This window comes from Myxine glutinosa, chromosome 2, assembly GCF_964187855.1.
Source record: "Myxine glutinosa chromosome 2, kmMyxGlut1.1, whole genome shotgun sequence".
Classification (NCBI taxonomy): Eukaryota; Metazoa; Chordata; class Myxini; order Myxiniformes; family Myxinidae; genus Myxine; species Myxine glutinosa.
Genome location: NC_136262.1, coordinates 121585041 through 121604319, shown reverse-complemented (window position 1 = coordinate 121604319; position 19279 = coordinate 121585041). Strand labels below are relative to the sequence as shown.

General features: G+C 42.7%; 1 protein-coding gene across 5 annotated transcripts in view; it reads right to left on the bottom strand.

Moving 5' to 3' along the window:
• LOC137412387 (uncharacterized) overlaps nucleotides 1-19279 on the bottom strand; it is a 73565-nt gene that overhangs the window by 35172 nt on the left and 19114 nt on the right. For 4 of the 5 annotated variants that reach the window (XM_078771589.1, XM_078771590.1, XM_078771591.1 and 1 more), the window contains exons 2-4: nucleotides 18085-18317; nucleotides 11383-11634; nucleotides 10974-11225 (exon numbers count right to left, since the gene is read on the bottom strand). In XM_078771589.1, the coding sequence (XP_078627715.1) occupies nucleotides 10974-11225; nucleotides 11383-11634; nucleotides 18085-18317 (737 nt within the window). Of the gene's footprint in view, nucleotides 1-10973; nucleotides 11226-11382; nucleotides 11635-18084; nucleotides 18869-19279 lie in introns of those variants that run through there. The other variant, XM_078771587.1, reaches the window with a different exon arrangement.

Genomic DNA, 19279 nt, shown 5'->3' with positions numbered 1-19279 from the left:
GAGAGAGAGACAAAGAGAGAGAGACAAAGAGAGAGAGAGACCAAGAGAGAGAGAGAGACAAAGAGAGAGAGAGAGACAAAGAGACAAAGAGAGAGAGAGAGAGACAAAGAGACAAAGAGAGAGAGAGACAAAGAGACAAAGAGAGAGAGAGAGAAAGAGACAAAGAGAGAGAGAGAGAGACAAAGAGAGACAAAGAGAGACTAAGAGAGACTAAGATAGACTTACTGAGACAAACAGAGACAGAGACAGAGAGAGAGAGAGAGAGAGAGAGACAAAGAGAGAGAGAGAGAGAGAGAGAGAGAGAGAGAGAGAGAGAGAGAGAGAGACAAAGACTTTTACATCCTTTTATTACAAAAATATCAAAAAGTATATTTTGTAAAAGTATAAATAAAACCATTTCACAAATCAAATGTAAAAAAACAAGCAAAACCATTTTAAAGGGAAATTTACATGAAGACCATTAATACATCAAGAAAAGAAACAAGAAAATACTAAAGTGTTTTGCTCCTCACAAAAAATTCATATCATGTTCGAGGAGTGATCAATCTGTGATCAACACACCATTTTGCACAGAGCAAAGCGCATTATTCAATGCCCATATGCTTTTAAAGATCAGTACGTTATCCATAGATGTATAGAAACCAAATTCCATTTTAATACGGGCAAATACAAGTCCTTTAATACAGGCCGGAAGGTTATCTGCACATCTTAAAGGATTTTCAATTTGCATTTTTCTCGTGCGATATATTGATTTCTTTGCCATGGCAACGAGAAAGTTCAATAGAACCACTTCTATTGGGTGTGTGTTGGAGACAAAGCCAAAAACAAAAGAATTCAAGGTAAAGTTTAAAGAAAGCTTCATGCACATTTCATGAAGCAAAACAAATAAAGGAATCAAGCGTGCACATTCAACATAAGCATGTGACAAGGTCTCAAGAGCACCACAGAAGGGACAATGGTCAGATATTTCAGGAGAAAAAACATGTAAGAGCTTATTAGTGGGTAATATCCAATGTGCCAACCTCCACGACAGGTCGGCAGTTTTCTTCGGAATAAGTACATGATAATAAAAAATGACAATCTTGGTTTGATTGTGCTTGACCAAGAGAAGGCTTTTGACCGTGTAAGTCATGTATATCTTTTTAAGGTCCTAGAGTGTTTTGGATTTGGTCCTGTTTTTCTTTCCATGGTACTAACCTTATCATGTACTAACCTTCCAGTTAGGTTGGAAGGGGTTATTCTGTAGGCAAGCAATTGTGCCACTTCCTCAACTGCCACGTTCCGAAGGAGGGCCGGATTGCTTTGACGCAGGCCTGGTATATAACACGATTTTCCAGACCTGCAGATTCAAAACGTATTTTTGGTAAATATTTTATTATTGTGCCAGAATTCATTACAGTGGGGGTGAGTTCTAAATTTGGGAAACAGAGGCTTGGTTCACAAACAATTGGGCCATCACCAGTGCGAGTAGATTGCTCCCAGTGCACCTTAACTCTGCGGTATACGTTAAGTATTTCACATAGTACAGCAGATGTTATGCGGTTAGACCGCATGCCAACTTTATTCGCAAGTGCTGCAGCACTTAACCATCTCTTGTTGTCAATCATTAGATCAGCAACGCTGTGGACACCATTCTGAACAAAATAATCAACAAAGGAGCGTTCCGTTCTTATTCTTTTGAAAAGAGAGTTGTAGAAAAGAGGTTCACTGAAAAACATCTCTTTGGTGTAGGAAACAATCACAGTCGATCATGAAAACACGCCAAGCATTTAAAATTATATTGTAAAATGGTGGAAGCAAGGACAGATCAATACATTTCATGTTCATTAGGAATAGACCAGATGAATAGTCTAGCATGCCGGCTTGACGGAGGAGGAGGAGGAGAGCAGTAGACCTCCAGGCTAGGTCTGATGGACCATAGAGAAGCCGCCAGATTGAGGCGATGCCAAATGCCATTGCCCTGCATACGATGTCCACAAGACCATGCCCGCCTTCATCTAAGGGAAGATTCAAGATCTCTGGAAGAAGCCAATGTTTTCCACTCCAGAAGAAGTTTATTATTGTCTTCTGTATATTCAGCAGAAAGTGTTCAGGAGGTGGAATGGCTTTGATTCTGTGCCACAGTATAGATGCTGCTAGATTGTTGATGACCAGGACTCGTCCCCGGTATGAAAGCAAAGCCAGCAAACCTTTCCATTTCCGCAGCTTTTGTTCGAGAGAGTCAGCGAGACCCTCCCAATTTTTCGCTTGTGTTGCTTCATCACCGATGTAAACACCAAGGTACTTCATTCCGTTGAGGGACCAGGTGAGGTGTTTCGGGAGGACAGGCATAGGGCGCTGGCATGGGCCCATCCACATCGCCTGGCACTTGTTCCAGTTTACCAAAGCTGAAGAAGCTAAACCATAATAGTCCAAGCAATCCACCAGTTTCTTGATCTCATCGCTATTATGTACGATGACGCAAATATCGTCAGCATATGCAGAGACTTTCACAGGCCTTGTGAGCAAATTTCTGCATCCGGTTAAGATGCTGCGGACTTTGATTAAAAGAGGCTCAATGGTTAAAGAGTACAGAATACCAGATAAAGGACATCCCTGACGGATACCCCTTCCAACCTTTACAGGTGAAGTCAGCTCAGAGTTTACTCTGAGTATTGAGGAAATGCCATTATAGAGCAGTTTTACCATGGAAAGAAAAACAGGACCAAATCCAAAACACTCTAGGACCTTAAAAAGATATACATGACTTACACGGTCAAAAGCCTTCTCTTGGTCAAGCACAATCAAACCAAGATTGTCATTTTTTATTTTACACACATCCCAAAGATCTCTTAATAAAAAAATGTTATCGTGTATCTGTCGGTTAGGGATACAGAAAGACTGTAGTAAGGGAAACATATGAAAATCTGTTAACTAAATTGTTACCAAAAAATTTCTTCACCAATATGTTTGTAAAGGTGTGTAATAACATGTGTTAAAATGTTGAAGGTCAACTCCCGTGGGAAACCCAGAAAAAAAGCTGTTGAATTCGGGTACCGAAAAATTATTTTCGAGAATTTTTTTTTTTTTTTAATCGGCCCTTAAGTAACTTATGAGGGGTCAAATAAGGGGTTTTCATGATTCTGAGTTGATTGTTAACATTTATATTTCACCACAGACACTCCTTTGTGGAAAAATAATTTCTAAATATATCTCATTTTCTACTTTGCAGGACATGGAGTCTAGCAATATGGATGAAGACGTTACTCCACCTGTGCTCAATTGCTTCATCTGTGCACGCTCGGATACACCAGCTGAAAGGCTCATACAGGCAACTCCAAAGGGATACTCAACTTTATTGAAACAAGCAGAAACTGTCGAAAATGTTACTGTTGTGGAACGTATGAAGGAGGCTCAAAAGGAAGGAAAACTGAGGTACCACCAGAAGTGTAAAAATGATCTGTACAACAACTTTGTTGCAACCACCAAGAAGTCAGCTCAAGCATCAAAGGCAGAGAAAGAGTCATCAAAGTTGAAGAGAAGACGCACTACTTGTGAGTTCAGTTCATCAACTGGCTGCAGTTCTAGAAGATCACAGTCAGTTGACCTCCTGTATAAGGATGTATGCATTCTTTGCAACCAACCAGCCCAGCTCTACAAAAATAATCCAGCACAAGCTAGAAAGAAATACAGAGTGCCAGATAATTTGACTGCAGATACACTGAAGGCAAGCTTGCTGAAGACAGCACAGAGTCGCGGGGATGACTGGGGCACTGAAGTCACTGGACGCCTGGAAGGGATCAACGACTTGGTAGCAGAAGAAACACTGTACCATTTGCGATGCAAACTTATGTTTGTGAGAGGTGACAGTTTGTCCAAGACTGATGAGGAAGGAAAAAGGAAGAGAGGACAGAGGAGTATTGATGAGGAGCGAGAGGCAGTTTTTATTGAATTCTGCGAATGGTTAGACTCAGAATTAGAGCATGGGGTAATGAACATGGACCAAGTCCATGAAAAGCTGCAGGAGTTTGATCAGTCACCAGAGAAGAGCCTTTCTTATTCAAAGCATTGGCTAAAGATAAAACTTCTAGAGAAATACGAAGACACCTTGTATTTCACAACACAGGAAAGAAGGGCAGATGTACTCTGTCTCAAAGATGGCACCGACAATATTCTGCGAGCGCATCATGCTAATCTTGACCATGGAGATGAGAAGACTCAGATCATAAAGACGGCACTCAAGTTCATATCCAATGATATTGCCTTGATTGATTTAGGTCCAAAGTCATACCCCACCACACACAGTATGACTGACATCGATAGTCAGCTGACACTTGTTCCTGCAAGCCTTCAGATGTTCTTGAGACCGATTGTCAAGACAGACGAAAGAGTTGCCGTTTGGGGCAGAATTTTATTAAGGCCTGTCGACCTCGGTCTGGAGTATTGCCACACCAAATGGGGCTTGCCATACAACTTGATCATAGATTTGGGTCAAAATGGATGCTCAACAAGTTCCACCGGCTGGGATACACCGAGTCTTACACGGAGACACAAAACTACAAATACTGCTTCCTTAATAGTAGGAGTGGAGATGATGTTCCAGATACTTCTGGCACTCTTGACACCATTGTGGAGGAAACCGATGAACAGATCAATGATGAGGTTGCGGTTGATGCTGCGCTTGAGGATCAATCAGTGATGACAGCCAAAGTGCCAGCCAGTGAAAGTGAATTGTCAAGTAATGATCAGGTGGTCTTTATGGAGGTTGAGGAAACAAACAATGCAGTCACTCAGTTTGTTGGAGACAATATAGATTTAAACATTGTCTCTATTCACGGAAACACTCCCTTTCACTCAATGGGTTGGATCGAAGTCACCTCTCCGGCACCACCTTTGCCAGATCCACAGACAACAGCAGCTTTCCCCCGGGTGAAGTTGAAGGCACTCGACAAAGCTAAGATCCTGAGAGGAACTGAAGTAAAGATTATTCCATTTACGAACAGGAAACAGATAGGAACGAATGCGATCATGTTTCTCCCCCTCGCTGAGCTTTCCTCCTCCCTGGCTCATGATCAGCCACTCCTCACTCCAGGTGACACACTCTGGGCAGCGGGGTGGGTGATCAAAGCCAACGATCCTGAGTTCCCACACTCCAACTGGAATGGCTGGATGAAGAGAATCCATGCTAATGATGCAAAGCAGAGCACACAGATCGAGTTCCTCCCAGTTATTGAAGGAGACCCTAATGACCTCAACACCATCTTCACCACTCTGAAAGAGTGCATACGGCGCGCTGTTTTACATTATACTTTACTTGACATAGACCTGGTGCTTTTTTTTAGGTTTTGCGAAGGGGACGCGACTGAGTACATCTACATCTTCCTTGACACAGAAGCCACCAAGGAAACAGTGATTCAGGCTGGTACTGCGATTTTCAAGTACATTTATCATGGACGAGATACTACATTGGGTGAAATTCGGTACAACATGTTCTCAAGGAAGGCAGCGGCAGGAGTGATCAAACCAGAGACTCTACCTCCAACAGAGGGTGGAGCTGCACAACATTCACTCCGTGCCTACCTGCAGACCCGGGACTGGATCCTTCTACAGAGCATGTCTCTGAACCCCAGTGACTATGGATGGACAATAGGTGTGCATGGGTATGAGCCAGTTCCAACACTGGACCCCACGGCTCCTGAGGAGCTACTGCAGTTCACGAGCTGTAATTGTCATGGAGATTGCAGCAACCGGCGATGCAGCTGCAAGAAGAATGGGGTCACGTGCATCTCGGCCTGTGGAGTCTGTAATGGCATTACATGCAGAAACTGCAGTCATGATGTTGTTGAGTCTGAAGAAGACATAGACAATGACTGTTGAAACTTCTGACATTGTGAATGAGAAATAACTCGAGTATTATATATGTATGTGAAATAAAAGCTACTTTGTGTGTAAATGTAAAAGTGAAAATATAAATGTTAACAATCAACTCAGAATCATGCAAAAACCCTTATTTGACCCCTCATAAGTTACTTAAGGGCCGATTAAAAAAAATAAAAATTCTCGAAAATAATTTTTCGGTACCCGAATTCAACAGCTTTTTTTCTGGGTTTCCCACGGGAGTTGAACTTCAACATTTTAACACATGTTATTACACATCTTTACAAACATATTGGTGAAGAAATTTTTTGGTAACAATTTAGTTAACAGATTTGTGAAATATCTCATAAAATGCCCTTACTACTGATCACTTTGAATCAACGACTCTGGAAGTGGGGCGATGCGTCGAGCTAGAACTTTAGAAAATATTTTATAATCTGAAGTTAGAAGAGAGATTGGACACCAATTATCAATGAGCTGAGGGTCTCCTTTCTTGGGTAATAGACTAATTACTGCTCTTCGGCAGCTCATCGGCAAGTCACCACAACGTAATGAACGACTAAAGACCTCCAATAGTTCTGGGCCTAATAAGGGCCAAAAGGATTTATAAAACTCTATTGGGAGGCCGTCCATTCCAGATTTACCCGTAGGTAAAGAAGCAAGGGAAAGTGTAAGCTCTTCCAAGGAAAGTAAGGAGCCAAGCTGATCCCTTTGAGCAGCACTTAGCATGGGTAAGTCAGATGTGAAGCAACTTATTGAGCCATCGTCAACATCATTTGCCATAAACAAGTCTGAAAATAAGTTATAGACCTCCCTCTTTATATTATCTTGTGACGTCACAGTGTTACCAGTTGAGAGCTTTAAGGTTTCAATTTGCCTTTGATTGGTAGTCTTTTTATCAAAATGGAAAAAAAATTTGGTCGGTGCATCTAAATTATATAGCTGATCCATCCGTAGACGGACCATTGCACCTTTTCCTTGGTATTCGACGAGGCTGTTTAGTAGTCTTCTTTTCCATAAGCAAATTATTATTTGTTCTATTGGGGCTATTTGCCACATCAGTTTGCAACTTCATTATTTCGTTTTCTAGTGTGATCCTCTCCCTTTTTACACTGAAAGAAGAGAAGTAATTAAACTGTTGGCAAAAGACAGCGATCTGTGCCTTTGCATAGTCCCACCACAATATCGGGTTATCAAAATTATTCTTTCTTTCTTTGAGGCTAATCCAAAACACTTTGAAAGCTTCACAAAAAGCAGCATTTTCCAGCAACATGACATTGAACTTCCAATATGGGCTGCCATGTTGCTGCAGAGCAAGCTTGAAGGACAAGGTTACAGCCAGGTGATCAGAAAAAAGAGAAGGCACGATATCAGATTTCAATATCTTGTCAAGCATTACAGTATTGACATAAATTCTGTCTAACCTGGCTGGTGTGTGCATCTAAGACGTACATCTAGACCAAGTAAACTGCCGTTGCATAGGGTGCTGAATACGCCAGACATCTATTAATCCCGTCGTCTTGATGATTTTCTCCAAAGGTTTGGCAGATCTAGGATGTGGCTCAGCACTGTTTCTATCTAATGCAGGGTCAAGAGTGCAGTTGAAGTCGCCACTCATTATAAAAGAGCAATTTAAGTCAATTGCACTCAGAAAATCCTCTAGCTTTAGAAAGAAGTTGCGCCTTTCAGCATTCTTACAGGGGGCATACATGTTTACAAAAACAAAGATTTGATTATTGGCAGTGAATTGAAGACAAGCCAGATGTCCGGGAATTATTTCATTATATTGAACTTGTGAGAGTGTTAATGAGGAGGCGACAAAGAAAGCAATTCCAGCAGTGAGACAATTGATATCACTGAAGAACCACTGGCCCTTCATTAGCCTTCTCCATTGGGCTTGGCCATTCAGATATCCATGCGTTTCCTGCAGTAACAAGACATCCAGGTGCAAATGCCGGGTCAGATCTTTTACCTTAACTTTGCGTTCTAAACTAACACCACCGTTAATGTTTAGACTGCCAAAACTAACACTCATTCTTTCGGAAAAAGAAAGAAGATAAATAACTAAATAGATCAAAAAACCCATAGGGACCTCATTTACGAAGCTCCTGCCGAGTTTTCTGGATCATTTTTCTTAGCCGGTGCTTCTGAGCATCAGTGAAATTTGGAGTGTCAGGGTTATTCACAATTTCCTTCAATTTAAAAATCAACACCTGAAGATCAGGGAAATGATCTTTCAGTTCAATGTTCCTTTTCCAATAGGAATCTCTCAAAAAGTCCCGAAGCTCGTCATCCGAAGGGCTATTTACAGCCTTTAAAATCTGAGAGGACTCCTCTTGACCCTCACCATCAGATTCCTCATATGGGGAATCAATTGGTGTTTCAGCTTCCTGGCGCACATCACATGATTGCTCAGTTTCAATAAAAGAAACTTCTTCAGGAACGTTTTGTGCCGGAGTCACATTTGAAGCTTCTTCGGGATGCGAGGTGGGGGGCTCCAAGCATGTTTGTGACATGACCACGATGCTCGGTTCATGGATGTCACTCTCCTTCAGTGGATTTAAATTATCCTCTTTTATTCTCTCTGTGCCCTTATTTTCCTCATTTATTCCTTTTTTAGGGGGAGATTTTAAGTGCTTTTCCTCCTCTTGCGATTGACAGGAGGAAGCTGCACAATGAACGTCCTCGTGTGAGATGACACTGTCTGAGGGATCGGGAACACTCACTGGGATTGGAAAATTAGAATCCACTTTTTCCTTGATGATGTTTGTACTAGTGGAGGTGTCCTTTTCCTCCAATAAGGCAAACCTGTTTTCACATTGAATTCCAGTGATGGAGTTTTCACTGATTTGCCTTTTCCCAGAAGGTGACGTACTTCTTGCAGCCGATTTACGTTTTTTTACTTTGGAAACGGTAACAAACCCCTCATTTGCGCTGTCCATTGGTTCAACGGGAGGGGGCGTGTCCACTTGTTTACCTGGTTTATCCTGCACATTTGTCGAGCAGGAAACGTTAACATTAATCTGCGAGTCATTATTACCCGTTTCGACCATGTCAGGCTGCTCCTTCTGATGGCGACAAAACCGTTTCATATGTCCCACTGCACCACAACCAAAGCACTTTAGGGTGTCGGTGGTGATGTATACTTGGTAATCGCAGCCATTTGTCGTGAATTTTAAAGCAACATTCAAGGAGGGATATTCCTTTTTGAGAACCATAAAGACCTGTCTCCGGAAACTCATCACGTGACTGACACGTTCATCCTTACAGCCCAAAGGGAGCATTATTAATGGGGACACACATTGCCCATATCGCTGCAGCGCTGAAAGGATTGTATCGGTATCGAGAAATGGTGGTGCATTTGAAATAACCACTTTCTGAGCAGGGGTATCCAAGGGATAAACCATAACAAAGTGTCCGGAGTCGAAGGACAAACCTTGTTGTACGATGAGAGCAACGTGCTCTACATCGGACACAAACACGAGGACACAAGGACACAAACACGAGGACATCGGACACAAACACGACACAAACCGTTTGTTCATACGCGATGCGGCACGTACCTTATCAAACCCGATCATGTTCCCGATCGCGAGAACAATAGCTTCTACTGTAACACCCTCCGGTGGAGAACACGCAATGCCATGCTCGCGTGATAATTGCTCAAACGCTGCATATCGCTGCGAATGAGCAGCCGCCATGTTTGAACACACGAGGCTCGACCTCGTCCTCCCAGCTCGGGAAGAGGAAGTTAGTAATGCACTCCGACTTTCCCAGCTTCGGGAAAGGGAGCGTTAAAAAAACAAACTAAGGAAATATAAGCGAGAAAAAAAAGGTTTGAAGTGAAGAAAATAAGTCGGGGGGGAAAAAACAACAGGGAACCACCCAAAAACGACGTTTCCTTAACCTGCACGATAAGTGTGCTCTAAGGCTCTCTCTCTCGTCTCAACATAGAAGGGGAAACACAGGGAAGCTATACAAATAGAAACAAGGACACGAAGGAGCGAAATGGGGGGGGGGGGGGGGGGAGTGGGACAAACAGCCAAGACAGAGCACTCACGACACGAAGCGAGCAGACGCCATGACACCGCACCCAACGCACCGACAGGTGGCGACAGAGAGAGAGAGAGAGCGAGAGAGAGAGCGAGAGAGAGAGCGAGAGAGAGAGAGAGAGAGAGAGAGAGAGAGAGAAAGAGAGAGAGAGAGAAAGAGAGAGAGAGTGACAGAGAGAGAGAGACAGAGAGAGAGAGAGAGTGAGAGAGTGAGAGTGAGAGTGAGAGAGTGAGAGTGAGAGAGTGTGAGAGAGTGAGAGAGTGAGAGTGTGAGAGAGTGAGAGAGTGAGAGATTGAGAGAGTGAGAGCGTGAGAGTGTGAGAGAGAGAGCGAGAGAGTGAGAGAGTGAGAGTGTGAGGGTGAGAGAGTGAGAGTGTGAGGGTGAGAGAGTGAGAGTGTGAGGGTGAGAGAGTGAGAGTGTGAGGGTGAGAGGGTGAGAGGGTGAGAGAGAGAGAGAGAGAGAGTGAGAGGGTGAGAGAGAGAGAGAGTGAGGGAGAGAGAGTGAGGGAGAGAGAGAGAAAAAAGAGAAGCACAACAACAGTAGAGAACAGATATCAGATCTGTGGAAGAGACACAGCTGGGGTGGGATACACAGGATAAACAAGATGACCCTATAAGATGACCCTGTAGTGACCCTACAGGGACTTTCAGGAAAGAAAACAGGAATTTGAAGGAGGTGGGTTTGGGGTGGATTTGTGGGGGGTAGAAAAGATCAAGGTTTTGGATTTGAGATGTCCATTATGTGAAAATGTAAACTTGGGATATAATACTACTTGAAAAATAGCATGTGGATTATTCCCCCCAAAGTGGTAACCTATATTGGCCCATGGACTAAATGCTGAAAATTGGATTGTGCTTTGAAAAACAATGACACTTGTTATACCTCCAGGGTCCAATTATCTGTTATTATGAGGCTTTAGGGACAGAACAAAAGTACTTATTAAACTTGAAATCAAAACCTTCATCGTTAAGGCAATAAGAACAAAGTTTGTTTTTACTTGAAATCTATGGTTCTTAGAGTTAGACATGAACTATAGATTCCCTTAAAGTGCCCGTTCGACCCACCTTGCTTAGTGCTGCTATAACAGCAGCCAGGGAGCTGGGTCCTGGAACACCAGGACAGCAGAAAGCAGCCGTCAAATCAACCCCTACACCTGGACCTGGACCAACGTTCCGAGATGACCGCTTTTTGCCACCATCAGCCTTGCAAAATACTCTGAACAGTTCACCTCGCCCAAGGGACGCCCAGACCTCTTCAGCAAGCTGCCACGTCGGGAACTCGGCTACAGCTAGGCCTTTACCACAGACCTCCGCAGCCTGGATAAAAACAGCTTAGATTGATTAAAAAAAAAATGAAGGTGGAACGAAGTTCAACAAAAGTGGTTTTCATTCATATAAATAATTATGGGAGAGGTCAGTGAAGGAGAGGGTGGGGAAAATGAGATGGAGGAACAGCGAGACAAAACCACAACACCTGGCAGTAAGTTGGTGTGTTGTCAGCTGGGAAGAGTGAAGTGAGTGTCATGGGGGTGCGGAGGGAGGGTGGAAGAGGGGACAGCAGCAAGCACGATGAGTGCTGGTTCTCCTCAGAAAGAGTCGTCGTGTCAGCCCATGATATCTGGATCTGTGAATTTCCTGCCGCAGACAACGGTGTCTTTTCGCCCATGAGAGCAGCATGTGCTCTACTTGCTCCATCCCTCTTCATGAACTCCACAAATCCATAACCCTAGGTGGATGTGGGGAAGGGGAACCAACCAAACACAATTTACATGACTCAGCGAGACAAAAGGCCAAACATGAGTTACACGTCAAGCTACATGATGGACACAGGCAAAGCAAATAATGAAAAAGAAGGGGGGTGGGGAGAGATCGAGAAAAGAGAATGTTCAAACTTAAACGTTAGCAAGTCATACCAACAAGTAAGCCAATCGTTGTCCAATTCAACTTTATTTGATTAAAGACAAAATCTTCCTGCTATGATAAAATGTCAAAAATAAAAGTTAAAAAAAAAAATCTTTCACTTCTGAATGACAGATTTAGATCGATTACTATACAAGACTCCAAGTGATAAAAAAAAATTCTGTAAATAAATGTACAAAAGGAAGTGTGTCGAGATTCTGGAACAGAAGGGTAAGGTACGAGGTGATGCTTGAAAGTCACACAAGAAAGAAACTAGAAAGACAAATCAGATATTGCTGACCCTCACCAAGAGTTGTTTTCTGTGGTGTAGTTTGTGTGGCAAATAAATTGAAGAATTTACGACATGAAAGGTCATCGATTGCCAATGAAGGATTTAAATGGTCGAAAGGGCAAAGGTCTATGAAGGTGTGAAAAAAAGAAAGGGTATAAATGGATATAAAGGAGTTCCAATACCGGGAGTACACAAGTAATGGACGTAATTAATAGATGGAGCCACGGTCCAATAAAACGTCATAGATATACTCGCATTTCAATGGTATTTAATTAATAGATTACTCACATTTCCTTTAAATTAATGTATTCACATACAATGGTATGTAATTAAAGGGTGTAGTACTCACATTACAGGATGTAGTTAATGGACATACTCGAGTTCCAATAGTACGTAATGAATGGACCTACTCATGTTCAAATGGAACCTAATTAATAGACATAGTTCTCACATTTAATCAATACGTAATTAATAGACGTACTACACTCGGTTCCAATGGTACATAATTAATGGCTTATAAGAACTGAACTCCTGATGTGAAGGGGGGCGCTGCACTGTAGCTGACCCCGCGTGACACCGGCTCTTTACTCTTCTGTTGTTTCGTCGCCACTGTTTTCTACGATTGTATTTTTATTGGTAAATGGAAGATGGAGATTCACGGCCTTTGTCGCTGTCGATATGGCTCGGGGTTTTTACTGCTACTGCACATGTTGGCTGGTATCTGTTCTTCACTTCATGGACGTTCTTTCCAAGATGGCGTTATCACGTATACTCGCGAGGCCTTGCTGAACCTGCATTTCAATGGTATTGGTGGTGCTATGCAGAGAGTTGTGAACTTGGCATTGAATGGTGCTTTCAGAATTAAGGAAAAGAAAAAACGAGGTTCTCGTGGAGGTCTTAGTCAGCGGCTTAAACGCAGAAACCACAAGGTACCGCTTCCTGTTTTGACTTTGATGAACTCTCGCTCGATGAAGAACAAAACTGATGAACTGGACGCCCTCCTGAGGTTCAACTGGTACTATCGGACCTCATCTGTGGTGTGTTTCACCGAGACAAGGCTTGGTGAAGGGGTGACGTGTCCTTCGATGGATTTGAGATGATCAAGGCCGATAGATTTGCCTCATCAGGCAAGGGCAAAGGTGGCGGTTTGTGTTTGTTGGTGAATTTGAATTGGGCCAAACATTTTACGGTACGTGAACGGTACCGTTCCAAGGACGTGGAGATACAGCTGACTGTGTCTTTCCGACCCCACTACCTGCCACGGAAATTTGGCCAGTGCACTATTATTCTGGCGTACGCACCGGGGACAGTTCAAATGCGCATCAGATCGCAGAAAGTTACAATGGAGCGACCGCCCGTTCAGTGGATCAATCGATCCTGATTCTTGGGGATTTCAATCGATGTGACCTCGATGAGGAACTCCCTCAGCTCGAACAGTATGTGAATGTTGCGACCCGTGGTAACTGGACATTGGACAAATGTTACGGTAACATTGAACATGCTTATGTGGCAAAATGTGCTCCTGCGATCGGATAATCAGACCATAAGGTGGTCCATCTCTTGCCTAAGTACAGACCAAAGGTGAAAAGAATGCCGGTTCCTTGCAAGACGGTTAAAAGTAGAACGGCGGAGGATAACGAATGTTTGAAGGGCTGTTTTCCCATGCACAGACTGGGATGTATTTTTCGACTCTTGTGACGACCCTGATGAACTTACTGAGACGATCACAGATTATGTGAAGTTCTGTGAGGACCTCGTGACCACAGAGAGAACCATTTGCATGTTTCCCAATAATAAACCTTGGGTTACCGCTGAAGTGAAGGCTTGTTTGATGAAGAAGAAGCGTGCATTCCTGAAGAAGGATGACTCCACCCTCAGGGTGGCGAAGAATGAACTGCGCTCTGTCATCGGCAAGTGTAAACGGCCGTACAAGGATAAGAGTGAAGAACAACTACACGATGATGATGCTCGTACCGCTTGGAGGGGACTCATGCATATGAAGGGAATGAATGAAAGCCTCAAAGATGGCAGATTGCCCACAAATGTTCCGGATTCCAAATTTGTGGATGAATTTAGTAACTTTTACGCGAGATTTGATGTTCCGCAAAACCGAGTAAAATGTAAAGCTCTCTGTGAGAATCTAGATACTAGAGCGTGTCCCATGCCGGTAATTTGTAAACCTGATGTCGTGATGTGTTTTAGGGCGTTGGGTAAAAGGAAGGCTTGTGGTCCAGATGGCATTAAGTCTTGTATTCTGGAACAGTACAGTTTAGAACTTAGTAATGTTTTTACTCGATTGTTTCAGTTACTTTTAGCTACTCATACTGTTCCTACAGTCACGTGAAAAAGTAAGTACATCCGATGTAAAGTTTTGACTTTTTCAACATATTTCAACATACAGCTATTTGATCTTCATTTCAACAATATTGATAGATAAACGTGATATAATATAACAAATATCATGAAACATTTACATTTTATAGTCCATTGTATAATTTAAATAAACATAAATGCAAATTTCGCATGTTGTAAAAGTAAGTACACCCTTGGCTCTAATAAGTGGTATTGCCCCCTTTGGCAGAAACAACCTCAAGTCGGCGTTTCTGATAAATGTCTACCAGTCTCTGACATTGGCTGCGAGAAATTTTTGCCCACTCCTCCATGCAGAATTCTTTCAGCTGTGCGATGTTTGAGGGGTTTCTTGCATGCACAGCTCGTTTCAAATCCCCCCACAACATCTCGATGGGATTTAGATCCGGGCTTTGACTTGGCCATTCCAGCACCCTCCATTTCTTTCTTTTCAGCCATTCCTTGGTGGATTTACTGGTATGTTTAGGGTCATTGTCATGTTGCAAGGACAACCTTCGGTTGAGCTTCAACTTTCCGACAGATGGCCTCACATTATCCTCAAGCACCCTCTGGTACAATGAAGAATTCATGGTGGATTCTATGATTGTGAGCTGCCCAGGCCCTGATGCAGCAAAGCTGCCCCAAACCATAATATTTCCACCACCATGCTTTACAGTTGGTATCAGGTTCTTGTAGTCAAATGCTGTCTTTGGTTTTCGCCAAACATGTCTTCTGGTACTGTGGCCAAATAGCTCTACCTTTGACTCATCTGTCCAGAGCACATTGTTCCAGAAGTGCTGGTCTTTGCCTAGGTGTTCATTGGCAAACTTTAGTCTTGCCCTGATGTTCTTTCTGGACAGCAAAGCTTTCCTCCTGGCACACCTCCCATGTAGATCAAATTTGTGCAGCCTCTTTCTAATGGTACACTCGTGCACTTTGACATCAACAGTGGCAAGAGCTACCTGTAGGTCCCGTGATGACATTCTGGGGTTCTTAGAGACTTCTTTCAGCATCTTGCGGTCTGCTCTCAGGCTGAACTTGCTGGGGTGGCCTGACCTGAACAAGTTGGCAGTTGTTTGGAATCTTCTCCACTTGTAGATGATCTTCCGGACAGTCGAATGATTGATTTCAAATTGTTTGGAGATCTATTTAAATCCCTTCCCAGACTCGTAGGCATCTGTAACCTTCTTTCTGAAGGTCTCAGAGAGCTCTTTTGATCTCGGCATGGTGACGCCGCACACTTCAACAACAAAGAGCAAACCAACCTAAATGTCTGAGGTTTAAATAAGACAGGTTCCTCCAAGATCCTCTCTCACGATGTTCTAATAATTTGCACCTGAGCTGGTGCACCTGATTCTAATTTTAGGTATTTGAAGTAGTGATAAATGTAAGGGTGTACTGTACTTACTTTTTCCACATGCGAAATTTGCATTTATGTTTATTTAAATTTAATCTAAAGATGGTCAAAGAAGAAATGCGGGCAAGGGGGTTAACAAGGGGGGAGATGCAGAAAATAGGGCAAAATGGAGAATATCATGGTTATTGTTGTTGTTTATTTAAATTATACAATGGACCACAAAATGTAAATGTTTCATGATATTTGTTATATTATATCACCTTTATCTGTCAATATTGTTGAAATGAAGATCAAATAGCTGTATGTTGAAATATGTTGAAAAAGTCAAAACTTTACATGGGGTGGACTTACTTTTTCACGTGACTGTATTTGTTGGAAAGAGTCCATTATTATTCCCGTGCCAAAAAAGGTTCACCCAAGGCAGCTCAATGATTATAGACCTGTTGCCCTTACCTCCATCTTGTGTAAATGTATGGATAAATTGATGGTGAAGTTTATAACATCAGATGAAACTCCTAAACTGGATCCTTTACAATTTGCATACAAAGAAAGACGAGGTGTTGAAGATGCCTGGCTCAGTTTACTTCATCTAATCACAAGTCACCTTGACCAGAATGGAACCAGTTTGTGTGTTATTTATATACACAAAGAATTAAGTTAAGCACCCCTACACAACGAATTAAGGTAAGCACCCCCTAATATATATTCTTTGTGTATATGTATACATTGGCATATATTCTAAGGTATGTGAGATCAAATAATGATTGGTATGACATTAGCAATTATCCATTGATGAAATGCAGATGAGTGCACGCATCTGTGACGTAGGGTTGAGTCAGTGATCCGATCACGTGGGTCCTACACACGTTATTGACGCAAAGATCGCTAGAGGTCTTCTCAGAACAATGACTGTACGTTAGAAAACATAAACGTCATCCACACTGTCCGTGATGGACCTATAGCTCCATACTTAAATTGAGGTGAAAATATGCCTAAAATTCCCAAAAAATTTCACCTTAAATTATTCAGAATAAAATATTGAAAACGGCATGATTGTTATGTTTTTATGTGACCATAATATCACTTCTCCAGAAAATATAGCAATATCATGGGTATATTACACTGTTTTGACGACAACAAACTTGTAACGTGCGAGGTTGTAAAAAAACGGGGGGGGTGCTTAACTTAATTCTTTGTGTATAGATTTCTCATCAGCCTTAAACACTATGCAACCATTTACACTTCTGAAAGTGTTGAGTGACCTGTGCCTGAACTATCATATCATACTCTGGGTGGAAAGTTTTTTAAGAGACCGTTCTCAGAAGGTGAAGGTGAATGGTAGTTTATCAAAGTTATCAATCTTGAAAACTGGTGCTCCACAAGGCTGTGTATTGTCACCTCTACTGTTCAGTTTGTACACCAATGGATGCGTGGCTCTTAAATAAGTTTGTAACTTTATTAAGTAGGCAGACGATACCACCATTGTTGGCTGTCTTTCCGATCAATCATCCTTTGTGTCGTACCTCGATGAGATTGACACATTGAACAAGTGGTGTGGGGACTTTTGTCTTACTCTGAATGTGTGAAAAACTAAAGAGATGATTTTGGACTTTCGGAAAGGTCACAATCATGAGCCTGTAACCATAAATGGTGATAAGGTGGAAATTGTTAACAAATTAAAATACCTGGGCACCATTATTGATAACAAGCTCGGTTGATAACATTTATTGATAACCATAACCTGATTGATAACATAATTGATAATCATGTTGATAACCTGATTGATAAAATTGATAACATTTTTCAATACATTTACCCTCAAAATTATACAAAAACATGCACAGGATCTTCAATGAGCATGAGACAGAAAACAATCAATAAAAATGTGTTCAAAAATAGTAAAACGAAAAGAAAATAGAATTTGACACGAATGCGTCACCCATTGTCAATGCCAACCCGTTGTCACCTTTGACCTCAATGGAAGGTCACGTGAAAAATTAACTGTCACGTGAGAGAGAGTGTGAGATAGATAAAAAGGCAAATAAAGTAGATGAGAGATAACACCAGCTGCTTCAAATTTGAATTATGGCATGTAAAATGATTTTCAAAAGACACATGACCTTTGACTTTTACATTAAAATAAAATCAGTTCATCTTTGTATTTAAGTTCATACTGCTGTGCCAAGTTTGGTCAAAATCCTTTCAGTGGTTCGCAAGATACCCGTGGTAACAAAAAAAAAAATCACAACGGACAAAAGCAGAGACATAATTATCATCACCTTGCTGTGCCCAGTCTCCGGACTATAAACGATCCAGCAGCGCTCCAGCCCTCCGAAAGGACGCACAAGCTCTTTGAAACACTTCTGAGAAAGTGAAGAGGGGAGCCCCGTGATGCACAGGAGGGCATCAGTGGAATGCAATGAAATCGAAATTTGTCTGCCGGCAAGACTAGCCGATTGAAGGAGAGCCAGTGCCTCCTTTGCTTCCTCCCCTGATCCCAAAGTGACAAATGCTGGGAGGAATGGTGAGAAACGAAGAGTAGACATTAGCAAACAAAGTTTCCAACAATGGTACTGAAATGCCTCCAATGAGTGGTGACGACCGGAGATAAGTTGAGACGGTGAAAGGGTAAGAGGGTGAAGTAGTATTAAAAATTTAGTACAAGTAATCATCGAAAAGAATCAATATTTATATTAAAATGCCAGTGCTTTAAATGAGGTTTTATCTCAGAAGAAAAAGCCAAGACGAAATCATTTCTGAGACTAAAACATTGAAAGAGGCAAATTAATGACACGCAGGAATGAAACTGAGTAAGGGTGACAGGAAGAGACGAAAGGAGGGAGGAGGGGAGGATGAAGATGAGTATGAGGAACTAATGGAGAGTGGAAGAGTGGGGAGATGGAGAGAGGGAGAAAGGAGGAAGAGGGGAGACAGAGAGACAAATATGAAAGACAGAGGGAAAGAAGAGAGAGAACAAGAGAGAGAGAGATGGATGGGGCGGGGGAGAGAGAAAGAGTGAGAGAGAGAGAAAGAGAGAGAGAGAGAGGGAGGGAGTCAGGGGTGGAGAGAGAGAGAGAGAGATAAAGAGAGAGGGAGGGGCAGGGGAGAGAGAGAGGGAGGAGGAGGGGGAGAGAGAGAGGGAGGAGGCGTGGGAGAGAGAGAGGGAGGAGGCGGGGGAGAGATAAAGAGAGAGGGAGGGGCGGGGGAGAGAAAAAGAGTGAGAGAGAGAGAAAGAGAGAGAGAGAGAGGGAGGAGGCGGGGGAGAGAGAGGGGGAGAGATAAAGAGAGAGGGAGGGGCGGGGGAGAGAGAAAGAGTGAGAGAGAGAGAAAGAGAGAGAGAGAGAGGGAGGGAGTCAGGGGTGGAGAGAGAGAGAGAGATAAAGAGAGAGGGAGGGGCAGGGGAGAGAGAGAGGGAGGAGGAGGGGGAGAGAGAGAGGGAGGAGGCGTGGGAGAGAGAGAGGGAGGAGGCGGGGG